A 13,178-nucleotide genomic window follows, 5' to 3' on the forward strand; every position below is an offset into this window, starting at 1 on the left:
TGGGCTCTCGCAGGGGACAACATACCAGGCTCAGCACAGAAAGGCCTCGGAGAACTAACAACACTGAGTAGGTTGCTTCCGCCTTCAATATGCAAGTTGACAGGGCAACTGGGAAAACTAGGAGCCTAAACTAGATGGCCAGGTACCGAGGCGGATAGGACGTCTGAGCAGGCACGCTGTGTGTGCCACCACCCACCCTGATGAGGACCCGCAGCTCTCCTTGGGGTGGCCCATCTGCAACGGCCTCCACGCCCAGCTTTGTAGCAGGCCTGGGACAGGGCAGTGTCTGGGTGATCCCTGTTGGCTCCAGCTGCCCCTCGCCAGTCCCCTTGGACAGCCCCGGCCCAGGTCTGGGCACAGGTATCCCCTGGCTGTGTCCATACTCCCTACACCTGCTCGGCCTCTGCCCCATGCAAAACTGGACCCACACCTGACAGAGAGCAAGACGGTGAGACCAGACTGTGCCCAGCAAGTGGCAGCCAGCCCACACCTGGCCGGGAAATGCCCAGGCCTCTGCCCAGCACTGGAAGGGTGATGTCTTTGGAAGCCTTCGAAATGTGACTTCTGGAAAGGCCTGCAAGATGCCACTCCGGGCATGTGATGACTTGCCAGGCCCAAAGGGACCCACTGGGAAATACTGAAAGCCACGAGAAGTCTGGGCAGAACTTTAAAATGCCTGCATCATTTTTATGTGCTGAAAACAGGCACCTTGTGCACACCCATGTTCACAGCAGCATGATCCACAACAGCCAACAGACAGAAGCAGCCTAGGTATCCACTGACAGATGATGGACACACACACAACTCAGCCTTACAGGAAAGAAATGCTGGCACGCGCTACACAAATGCTAACTCTAACAGATGCTACAACATGGACTCGCCCTGGAAAACACTTTGCTAAGAGAAATGAGCCAGTCACAAAAGGACAAACACTGCCTGATTCTACTTACATGAAATCCCTTGAGGAGTCAGATCCACGGAGACAGACAGCGAAGGGTGAGTGTCAGGGGCCGCAGGGAGTGAGTGTTTAAGGGGGACAGAGCTCAGTTTGGAGATAATGGAAAAGTTCCAGAGATGGATGGTCATGCTGGTTGTACGATATGAATGTACTTAGCACCACTGAACTATATACTTTAAAATGCTTAAGATGATGAATTTGATGTTATGTGTATGTCACCACAAGTTTTAAAACTTTCAAATCTATATCATTTTTACGTTAAAAACAACAAACTAGCTTGGCTGGGCATAGTAGCTCAAACCTGTAATCTCAGCACTTAGAAGGCTGAGATGGGAAGACTGATAGAGCCTGGGAGGTGCAGGCTGCAGTGAGCTATGATCACACCACTGCACTCCTCCTAGGCAATAGAGACAGACCCTGTTTCACACACAAAAAAGAAAAAAACCTAGCTGGAAAGCCTGAAGCAGCAAAATATTTAACATGCTAAAGAAGAACTACACACTGGCCAGGTGCGGTGGGCTCACACCTGTAATCTCAGCACTTTGGGAGGCCGAGGCGGGTGGATCACGAGCTCAGGAGACCGAGACCAACCTGGCCTACATGGTGAAACCCTGTCTCTACTAAAAATACAAACATTAGCCGGGCATGGTGGTGAGTGCCTGTAGCCCCAGCTACTCAGGAGGCTGAGGCAGGAGAATCGCTTGAATCCGGGAGGTGGAGGTTGCCACTGCACTCCAGCTTGGGGGGTGACAGAGTGAGACTCCATCTCAAAAACATAACAAAACAAAACAAAACAAATCAAGACTTAAACCTGGAAGGTGACATGTAGGATTTATGTGCTGAAACCTTAATAAGCAATCGATCAAGGGCCAGGGAAGGTGAGGACGACTGCCTACTCGCTCCTTTTTTTTCTTTTGAGACGAAGTCTCACTCTGTCTCCCAGGCTGGAGTGCAGTGGCACAATCTCGGCTCACTGCAAGCTCCGCCTCCCGGGTTCACACCATTCTCCTGCCTCAGCCTCCCAAGTAGCTGGGACTACAGGCGCCCGCCACCACGCCCGGCTAATTTTTTGTATTTTTAAGTAGAGACAGGGTTTCACCGTGTTAGCCAGGATGGTCTCGATCTCTTGACCTTGTGATCCGCCCACCTCGGCCTCCCAAAGTGCTGGGATTACAGGCGTGAGCCACCGCGCCCAGCCCTAGCCGCTCCTTGATGAGGACACCTGGCTGATGCCATCTTGGTATCTTCTCTGGTTTTTCTAGCATGTCCCACAGTGGTGGGGAGACATGCAGAGATGCGAGGTGCTGGGGATGGCAAGATGGGCATAGCCTAGTGTGGGTGCCGCCCCACAGGCCTTCACTGTTGCTCTCGAGGTGTACTGGGGAGCGGCCAACCCGCCTGGCAGCTAGCAGGCTGGGGGAGCCCTGGGAGGTGACAGGAAGTGGGGCAAAGATTCTCCATGCACCTTGGGGAGACCGGAGACAGAGTGTGTGGCTCGATGCACCCTTACCTATGGCCCACAGGACGGTGTCGAAGGTGCCTGTGTCCTCCTTGCCCGTGGTGCAGTCCTCCCAGGTGACCTGCAGGTGGCCATCAGGGAGCCTCCTGACTCGGGAGGGGGCACAGCCCCTCAGGAACCGGGTGCCATGAGATGCCATGTGCTCTATGACCATGGAGGACATTTGCTGCAAAACACAAGAAGACAGGCCATGAAGACCAGGTGGCCATGGGAGAGAGGCCCTGGCCTGCCCTGCTCTCAAAGGCCTCAGTGAGGGGCTGAGAGGGGTCTGTGTGGAAGACGGGGTGGACACCCAGCCCCTGCTCTACGTCCTCTTGTTCTCTGTGGAGTGTCTGGCCCCTGTCCAGGCTTCAAGTCCTCAACCCTGGGCCCTATGGTCAGGACTCACTCAGTCTGTGGGCTCCTCTCTAGATGCTAATTAACTAAGTCTTCATCAGCCAGATACAGCCACACCTGTAATCCCAACCCTTTGGGAGGCTGAGGTGGCAGAATCCCTCAAGCTCAGGAGTTTGAGGCCGCAGTGAACTGTGATCACACCACTGCACCCCAGCCTGGGAGACAGAGTGAGACCCTATCTCTAAAAGAAAAAATAAACAAGGCCAGGCGCGGTGGCTCACGCCTATAATCCCAGCACTTTGGGAGGCTGAGGCAGGTGGATCACAAGGTCAGGAGATGAGACCATCCTGGCCAACACAGTGAAACTCTGTCTCTACTAAAAAACACAAAAAATTAGCCGGGAGTGGTGGTGGGCACCTGTAGTCCCACCTAACTGGGAGGCTGAGTTAGGAGAATGGCATGAACCCAGGAGGCGGAGCTTGCAGTGAGCCGAGACTGCACCACTGCACTCCAGTCTGGGTGACAGAGTGAGACTCTGTCTCAAAAAAAGAAAAAAAGAAAAAAAAAAAAGGAAAAATGAACAAACAAATCCTGGTACACCTACACATTTCTTTTTTTTTTTTTTTTTTTGAGATGGAGTCTCACTCTGTCACCCAGACTGGAGTGCAGTGGTGCAGTCTCGGCTCACTGCAAGCTCTGCCTCCTGGGTTCATGCCATTCTCCTGCCTTAGCCTCCTGAGTAGCTGGGACTACAGGTGCCCCCCACCACGCCTGGCTAAGTTTTTTTTCTTTTTTTTTAGTAGAGATGGGGTTTCACTATGTTAGACAGGATGGTCTCAATCTCTTGACCTTGTGATCTGCCCGCCTCGGCCTCCCAAAGTGCTGGGATTACAGGCAAGAGCCACCGCACCTGGCCCATCTACACATTTCGTAAAAAAACAAAAACAAAAAACTTAGTCTTCACTAAAATCAATGGCAGAGAAGCATCCCTTCTCCCAGGAGATGTGCCCTGGTCCAACCAGATGGCCCCTGCTCCCAGCCCCCGCCTCCACATGTGGCCAACCTGCCCCTCTGCCATCCAGGAGCCAGGAGGGTAGGCAGGAGACTCTGTTCCCACCTAGAAATGTAGGCACAGCAGGCTCAGGTCCAGATCGGGGACACAGAGAGTCCTGCTTCTCCCTCCCAGCTCAGGAGGCCTGTGCGCCCCCAGTCCAGCTACAGATGGGGGCCCTGTTCTCAGGACAATGGGCCCTTGCATGGACCAGCAGTGAAGTTGGCCACGGCTTCTGGTTTCAAGAGGAGATAAACAGTCACTGCTAACATCCTCTGACACCTGTGCGGGTGCGCCAGCTGGCTCTAGATGGCGTGTGTAGGAGTCTGGCCCACCGGGCAGGGCGGGCTGTGCTGCAGAGGGGCTGCCACACAGGCTGTGCACCCTCTGCACCCTCCAGAGGCCTGGTGGGCACGGCCAGCCCAGGCTCTGAGGGGAACCATGGGGCCTGTCTAGGACACAGGGTCCATCGCCCCTCAGCCTGGCTGCCTAGACTGTGCATCCTCCTTGCCTGGGCACGGCCCCCATTCTGCAGGCCCCTTTCCTCCTCTGTCCACTGCCAGCTCACCCTCCCCGCATCTCAAGGCTCCGAGGCCTTCCTAGACACTGTGTCCCAACCACAGGGCTCTGTGGGTTTGCACTGAGGGACATGATGGAAGTGTGCCACAGCTTTAGGATGGAGCAACACATGGCCACACAAGTGGAGGGACATGTCTCTGAGTCGGCCTGGGGGTGGCACTGGGAGTCTGGAGATGACAGGCCTGGCTCCTCCCACCTCAGGTGCCCTCCTCAGGCTCTGTGAGCTGAGGGTTGGCCGAGGACCCATAGCAGGGCCCGCAGATCTGCACAGCTCACCCTGCATGGGGCTTCCTTCATGGCAGTCATGTAGTGTTGGATGTCTCCACAATGACAACTCCAGACTTCTATTTTAACAGGAGACTTTCCCTTGAAGAGTTTTTAGCTAAAAAAAGAAAATCTCTATTGCTCCACTCTAGGAGCTCATCCTGCTGGCCACATGAGTGTGTGCACCCCAGACACAGATGAAGGCCGCTGTACACAGCGTACCTGTCCAGACGCCAAGACCCCACAGGCTGTCTCAGGGCCAGCGCTGCCCTGTGTCCCTCAGCCCAGCTCACACATTACAGCTATTTCACCCTCACTCCCTCAGAGGGGACAGGCAAGGGGAGAGCAGGGAGTCAGGGGTCTCTGAGGTGGGGCTAACACTTCTGCAGCACACACCAGCCTCTTACTAATGGGACGAGCCGGAGGGTGACCCTATCTGCCGGCAAAGAGCCTCCCTTCACTGTGCCTGCGGTCGGCTGGAGGCCTCTTTGCAGCCGTGTGCCCCACTGCCACCCTCCTCCCTTGCTCTGGCTGCGTGTTTGCATATTTCCTGGACAACCTCCTCATCCCATTCAAGGGTTATCTCTAAAGATTCAGGCATCACTCATGGCCCATGACTGCACTGCACCTGCCTGGGAGGGGCTGTGGGAGGAAGGGCCACAGAGCCACAGGGGTGGGAGCTGGGGCCTCCAGCACTACCTGGTCGAAGCCGCGGAGGGGGATGCTGCGTATCATGACGGTGGTGTCCAGCCCGATCCCGGTGAGGAAGCCAGCACACTCCAGGGCCACGTCTGTCAGGTGCCGGCTAAGGAGCACTGGAGATCCTAACTTTGGAAGCAATGGGACAACACCCCGGGGCCCTGTGCCACAGCCCACGCCCCACCCATCCATGGCTGGCCCCGCAGGAGGCTCCCAACTCAAGACCCCCACCTCCACATCTCAAGTGCACAGGCTAGGGTTAGCAAGGAGCCCTCAAGCAGCACCCATGGACTAGGCTGGCCTCTGGCCTCTGCTCCCATGGCCTGTCAGTCCCAGCTCCGGGGCAAGGCCTGCATCCTGGTGGATCCCAGTTGGGATGGAGAGAAGTGGCCAGTTCAGGGAGGACCTCAGCCATGGGAGATGCCAGGTGGCTGCTTTCTTCCACCTGTGCTCTTAGCCAGCGGCTTGGGGCTTTTCTTTCTTTTTTTTTTTTTTTCTGTTGCCTAGGCTGGAGTGCAGTGGCATGATCTCGGCTCACTGCAACCTCCGCCTCCCAGGTTCAAGCAATTCCCCTGCCTCAGCTGCCCAAGTAGCTGAGACTATAGGTGTGAGCCGCCGTGCCCGGCCAGGGGCTTTCATTTCCCGCAGATGTCCCCTTGACCCCAGGCCCTCCTGCAGCTCCTCTCCTGACCTTCCCTGTCTAACTGTCCCTTCTGAAGGAATGGGTACAGGCCTCATAGCCATGTCCAGCTGTCCCAGCTGTCTCAGTGCCCTGCTCAGGAAGAGCCTCCAGCAATCCCTGGCCAGAGGTCAGCCTCAAACTGTCCCCAGGCACAGGTCCTCCATGCCGAGAGGCCCAGGAAGTGCTTGATCTGAGGCAGCAAAGAGCCTGCCGGAAGGGCGGGCAGCAAGGAGGGACTCAGGGGAAGGAGTATCCAGTTCCCAGGACGGCCACCTGCATGCTAGCAAAGGATACAGCTGGCCCCGACCACCAACCTGTTACAGAAACAGATACAGAGAGAGAGCACGTGTAAAGCTGAGGCCCTTGTTGACCAAGTGCGGTCAGAGAAGAACCCTGCAGCCTTCGTCCAGGCCCTCGGTCAGCTCGTGAGCTCCAAGGCTACTGTTCAAAGCCCACTTTCCAAGTCCACACTGTCAAGCATGTTGTGAATCAGCAAATCACCTGGTGGTGAAGGGCGTGTGTGTCAGTGACAAGTGGTACCTGTCCCCTGGAAGGCACCTGGAGGCATGGAGAAACTTCCACCAGAGCAGCGCACGGCTTTCCTTCTTTCTCCCGGGGCCTCTTGGGCTAGGGTGGAAGCCCGGAGATGCTGGGCAGGACGGGGAGGCCACCAGACCACAAGGGAAGACATCGTCTGAGCAGAACACTCTGAAGACCACGGAAGGCCAGGTCAGAGGCACATCCAGCCCTATCACAGCCAGGCGCAGGGCCAGGAGGGCCAGCTCCCCAGAGAGGGGACTGAAGGACCCCAGGGACAGGGGAGGCAGCACAGGACGCTGCGACCAGCAGTCATTGGAAATATTTGCTCTTGTAGTGAAAACACCCTATTGTTCAACTCCACACTCCACATGTGTTTTGCATACACACGTACTCACATACACTTGTATGTGCACATGTGCCACACACCTGCATGCACACATGTGCAGGCACGTACTCTTACATGGGCACACACAAATGTACACACACACACACTCACATGGGTACACACATTCATTCACATACACCTATGCACACACTCATGTAGACACATGCATGCACACACACGCACACGGGCACAGAACCTAACACGGAACAAGAACTCCCAGCGGGGCAGCTGCACGCGGGTGGGCTCCCACATTACCCTTCAGTCTTTGAACAAGAGGAGGTGATGTAAGGATGGATAAGCCCAATGTCAGTGCTAATCCCAGCAGGTACTAATGATATAATCCCATTTCAAAACGCGGTGTATCCCTTGGAATCGTTCTGCAGGTGCCCTGCAGGAAGCATCTGGCATGCAGCTTCCTCACAGTGGCTGGGGACAGAACCGCGCCACTGTCAGGATTAGGGTGAGCAGACAGAGCTCTGATGGCCGGCTGAGCACAAGGTGGTTACACGCCACACTCGGCATGTGAGGACAGTGAAGGGGGACCCTGGGACCCCCAGCCAAGCAGGACTGCAGAGATGCATTCCCCGCCCCACTCAGGGCCAGCAACACTTGGGAAACAGGCACCATGGTATGCATGCACTTCCACACGTGCACACACACGTAGGCACCACATACACATCTCGACACGGAGGTGCACTTCCAAAATGACAAAACCAAACTCTTTTTGGACTTGCTATACACAGTGAAAGGTACAAACTTTTGTTTAAGATATGAAGTTATGGCCAGGCGCGGTGGCTCACACCTGTAATCCTAGCACTTTGGGAGGCCAAGGCGGGCAGATCACAAGGTCAGGAGATCGAGACCATCCTGGCTAACACAGTGAAACCCTGTCTCCACTAAAAATACAAAAAATTAGCCGGGCGTGGTGGCGGGCGCCTGTAGTCCCAGCTACTCAGGAGGCTGCGGCAGGAGAATGGCGTGAACCCGGGAGGCGGAGCTTGCAGTGAGCCGAGATTGCGCCACTGCACTTCAGCCTGGGCGACAGAGCGAGACTCCGTCTCAAAAAAAAAGAAAGAAAAAAGATATGAAGTTATGAGTTACTGCAAATATAAACAGAACTCTGCTGCTTTGCATATAGTGCCCCAAATGCAAGGGTGTAACTGGGCGAGAGCCCATCGTGCAGTGCCCCTTGCCCCCTGCTCCCAGAGGTGGCTGTGCATGGGCTAGACGCTTCCTGCTGGGCTGTGCAGGCACCAGGGGAGTGAGGCCAATGCATCGCCTCTGTGGGCAGGTGGGTCCTGCGCATCAGGGCCTTCCTGGCCCTGAAGGCCAACCCTTTTCCAGCAATGGGCCCTGCAGCCGTAGGACAGGGGCCAAGCTGTTCTCCGGGCCTCCTATCTCATTGCTAGGGATACAGCAATGATTTCGCCACAAATGTTTGCTGTCTCTGCCACCGACGTGTACATCCCCACCTCCTACACGATGCTGACCCACCAGGACTGGATTGGGGTGGGGGCAGGTGACTCTCTAGGCCCTCCCTTGGAGCCCCCCCAATGCGCAGGCCTCCTGTCCTGGCACCCACAGGGCACAGGAGAAGCTCCTGCCTCAAGGGCCACCTTCAAAGTCACAGGTGCCCCCATCCCTCAGCTGCCAGCTCTGAATTAGCAACTAAGGGCACAGCTAGGAGGAGGTGGGCACAGTGGGCACATTCCCGAGTGGGCATCCTCGACCCTACATGTTCAGCTGAAATCTCTCAACAGAAGCTCACGTCTCACTCGCGTGGAGGGTCATTTTGGGCCTCCTCTTCTTGTCATGAGCAAGGATTATTGACAGCACTGGTTTTCACTGTATCCCTCCCCACATTGATCAAATTATGTGAATGTTTACCCTTTGAAGAATGCAGGATATGAGAACTCAAACAGAGAACTCCGTTCAGACCAGCTAAAGTAAGAAAATGCCCGAGCAAAATGAGACAGGCACCAAAGCCTCCAGATCACAGGGATAGAGAGTACCCAAAGACAGGGACCTGCAGACACCTTCTTCAGGCCACTCATGGCCCAGCAGGGGTGGGGACAGACAGGAACATGGTGCAGTGACCAACTCACGCCATGGCTGGCCACAGGAGGTCAGAGGTGCTGGCCACAGAAGTCAGGGGACCAGCTCACAGGACCTGCGGGTAGGGGGCTGGAACCACTCAACTTACCACTACATTAAAAGACCCAGAGGTTGGGTGTGGTGGGTCATGTGTGCAATCCCAGCACTCTGGAGGCCAAGGTGGACAGACTGCTTGACCCCAGGAGTTCAAGACCAGCCTGGGCAATATAGCTTTTCCACATCTATACAAACTAAAAAAATCACTAGGGCATGGTTGTATGCACCTGTAGTCCTGGCTACTCGGGAGGCTGAGGAAGGAGGATTGCGTGAGCCTAGGAGTTTGAGGCTGCAGTAAGGTGCACTCCAGACTGGGAAACAGAGTGAGACCCTGTCTCTAAAACAAACAAAACAAAACAAACAAAAAATCCATTTTCCACGTGATCCCAGCAGCTCCACTCTCTGTGCTTTTTGGTGTGCAAACATTTTCCAAAGAGGCATAATAACTACTGCAGGATTAGCCTAATCACAGGGCAGGCTTTCTTGTTCAGAACTGGAGTGGGGGAGGAAGCAGAAACAAAAGCATTAATTCAGGCCCACGAAGCCCAGGCTTAAAGAGCAATCCATCTGCCTCTTGAGCTTGAAGGCCTGCTCTCCAGAGGGAATACTCACACAAAGTGAGAGTCTCATGGGAGGCACCTGGCCCCTTGGAGGTCCTGCCAGCCCAGGAAATACCAGATGGGCCGCCAAGCTGCGGACGCCCCAGGGAGGCAGCACAGGGCTGGGGGTAGTACGAAGTCCTCCTTCCCTGGCTTGCCTGGGACCCCGCCAGCCCCACCCAACCCCTCAGGGGCAGATGCTGGGCCGGAGCCTCTGTGTGCTGGCCTTGTAACAAATGCCACCGAAAGCCCTACCTTGTCATGTCTTAGCCACAGGGATGCACACCGAGAGTGGCAGGGGCTTTGCAGTCTGGTAACAGGCCCCAGGAGGACAGCTGGTCTCCCTATTGCTGAACACAAGGACATCCCGTCACACCAGCGGAATGTGCCACTTAAATTTTCTCCCAAATGGCTGTGGTTCTTCCCAAGATAAAATTGATCTTCTTCCCTCTTGAGCTTAGGAAGAGAGAAAAATGATCGCAGTACCTGGCTGGCTTCCGGACTTCCTAAGGGTCAAATGAAAGCTCTTTCCATGACACACTGACAGGCAGCCTTAAACCAGCCCAAGTTATAAAAACACTCTGGCTCTCAGAGCCCCAGGAGTGCGAGGACAGACAGCAGCAGGCTGGTGCAGCAGCCTCAGAGGGTGGACAGGCCTGGCTGGCTGCAGCCCCTCCCCTGGGGGCCAGTGTGTGGGCTGGGAAGCCCCTGAGCCAGCCTGGCAGCTGCAGGAGAGGCTGGCCCCATGCTCCGTAAACCCCCATGGGGACCTGGGCAGGGGCTACAGTCAGAAGCAGGAACAGGCAGCCCCTGGTTGTTTCCGGGAGGCAGTACCTCTGTTATCGGACCTGAGAAAAGGCTGCGTCTCATTCACGCCCTCTGCCCCATCCCAGTGTTGCCAGCTTAGAGCCCTGCTTCGCCGAAAGCGGACCTACAGACACAGCAAGAGGGAGGACTAGAATAGAGTGACCACAATCCCTATATTGGGGTTAGGGCACCTGAGCTCCAAAGCCTAGCACTGAGAGAGAAGATGAAGCCCAGGGCCATGGGCGTGCAAGAGACAGAGACAAGGCACACTGTCGGGGCCCAAGTCCCTGCTGGGTGCAGAGGCTTCCCGGTAGAGGCAGCCCTCCAAGTCAGGGAGTGGCAGGAAGATTGTACGGCTATGGGACTGGAGTTGGAGCTCAGCTCCTTGGCCCCGCTCGGTTGCCAGGCCCCTCTGGGCCTCGGGCTCCTCTTGGCTGCACTTGGATCCCAACCCTCAGTGCCTGCTTCTGTAAAGGAGCTCCCGGAGTAGGCTCACCGTCCTTGCCTTCCACATTCCTCCACCTGCCGGGGGCTTGCTCTGTGGAATAGAAGGTTTGGTTTGCAAGGTCGCATGCCCTCTCTGAGCCTTGTCATTTGGGGTCACGTGCCCCTCCGCACCCCTTCCTCCCTGCAGTGGCCACTGTTCCCAGAGGGGCTCCACTGCCTGCCCAGGGGTCGCTGTACCTCCCCAGAACCCTCCTCTCTTCTTCGACCTGTCTTGCAGTTCCAGAGAAGGAAACACAAGACTAGCAGAAAAGGCAAACAGGCTAGGCACAAGGCAGGCGTCTGCATGGCACAGAAAGAGCATGAACCGACCTGGAGTCCTTCCCAGGGTCCCCACCAAGACTGAGAGGACAGCCCCTTGCGCTGGGGCATGGCTGTGGGAGTGGGGCAGCCAGAATGTCCCCCGCCCCACCCCAGTGCACTCAAGGATCCTGCTCACCCACCCACAAGCTCACATTGCTTTTTCAGTTTTCTGCATGTCTTCCTCACCCTCCTGGATTACAAACCCGGTGCTCAGCCCACTCTGCCCGACAGGTATGGCCCCATTTTGCCAGCATATGGCTGTTTAGTGAAGGGCGCTGTTTAATTCTGTCTCCCCTTGACTGAGTTTGGACACAATCCCCCTACCTCTGCCATCTGTCCAGCCCTGGGCTCCCCAAGACCTGGATGCAAACAAAGGAGGAAAGGGGCTCCCAACTTGGGGCCCGAGGCGCACTGTGATGCCTGGGTGGCCTCTCTGGGGCAAAAGTGGCATGGTACAACCTTGCAGGCTGGGTCCCAGGCCCCACTGTGGGCACCACTCGCCAGATCTGGAGCTCCCAGCAGTGGGCCCCATGTGGACGTGCGCTGAAAGGAGTTCCCGGCAGCAGCCTGTGCCTGTAGTGGAGAGGGACGAAGGAGGCCTTGTGCACGCTGCAGAGCCCACCGAGGGCCTGGGGCCAGGGGGCCAGGGTGCCTCCTTGGTGGAGAAGCCAACCAGGGGACACAGTGCTCAATGCAGGAGGGGCACTGGGATGCCGGGCACCCTGAGTTGCCCACCTGGCCTCCTGGACAGGACCAGGTAGAAATGTCCCACCCGACTACGGCAGCCACTCAGGGGCCAGGGGAGCAGCCCTGGGGTCCATATTAATTTCAGCTCCATTTTAAAGGCGAGTTAAAATAAACATGGGGAATATTTATAAGGCAAATAAATCTGGCAGAAACAGCCCCTCCAAGTGTGAGTGGAGGCCTCCCCTCAGCCCCAGCCCAAGCTGATAAAATACAGAAATGCTACTGTAGACCCTCCGGGCTTATTTTGACTGCGGCAGAGGAATGTAACATGTAAACACTGACTCCCATATTACACTGTTACAACTTGCATTAACAGCGCCGGACAAAAGCCGCATTTTCACAGAAGCATCGTACAGGGATATATCTCCAGCTTAATTTTTAAAAAAACCATTTCCTCACATAAATCATGCTCAGAATGAAACGGGTGACTGATACATTGCAAACACTTTTTTCTTAAACAATAACATACCTAGATTCCTTCTAAACGAAAGAGCTTTAAAAAAAATCTTCTAAATGTTTTTTTTCTGAAGAAAATAAACACTGCAGTTTCTTTCCCGAACAAAATATCTGGGGCCGCGTCTTCCCGGCCGAGCTGGCTACTCCCAGCACAGGGTTGCAGGGGAGCGCTCCCCAAGCCCCAGCCACCTTGCTAGGGAGGCTGCAGGGCCAGGGCACCCAGAGTACCGGGCCCCCTCCCCAGCCCCAAGGGGCAGCCTCTGAGGGGGCCAGGCGTGACCAGGGTGGCCAAAGTGCTGGGCTGCAGTGACCGGCCCTGAAGACTCCAGTACATCGAGGGGCCTGGCAGACATCTTGGGGCTGCCAGACGTCCAAGGCCATTTCCCTGCAGGTCCAGCAGGCAAAGCATCCTGCAGCAGCTGGAGGGGCATCCAGACTCCACCCAGAGAAGCCAACATGAAAGACAACCAGAGCCACGGGCAGGACTCAGGACGCCGAGTGAGAACAGCGCCTCGAGATGGGCACCGGGGCCCGGGCAGCCCGTCTCCACCACGCGGGCAGGACTCAGGACGCCGAGTGAGAACAGTGCCTCGAGATG

The 13,178-nt window shown here is 56.0% G+C and overlaps 1 protein-coding gene across 2 annotated transcripts in view; it reads right to left on the reverse strand.

The window, feature by feature from the left end:
* Nucleotides 1–13,178, reverse strand: part of TXNRD2 (thioredoxin reductase 2) — a 64,055-nt gene that overhangs the window by 18,283 nt on the left and 32,594 nt on the right. For both annotated transcript variants that reach the window (XR_001006678.1, XM_011986024.1), the window contains exons 8-10: nucleotides 6,383–6,402; nucleotides 5,407–5,498; nucleotides 2,469–2,643 (exon numbers count right to left, since the gene is read on the reverse strand). Coding sequence is in view for 1 of the 2 variants with exons in the window: in XM_011986024.1 (XP_011841414.1) it covers nucleotides 2,469–2,643; nucleotides 5,407–5,498; nucleotides 6,383–6,402 (287 nt within the window). In the remaining variant the exon portion in view is untranslated. The remainder of the gene's footprint in view (nucleotides 1–2,468; nucleotides 2,644–5,406; nucleotides 5,499–6,382; nucleotides 6,403–13,178) is intronic.

Source organism: Mandrillus leucophaeus, unplaced genomic scaffold, assembly GCF_000951045.1.
Source record: "Mandrillus leucophaeus isolate KB7577 unplaced genomic scaffold, Mleu.le_1.0 Scaffold291, whole genome shotgun sequence".
Taxonomy (NCBI): domain Eukaryota; kingdom Metazoa; phylum Chordata; class Mammalia; order Primates; family Cercopithecidae; genus Mandrillus; species Mandrillus leucophaeus.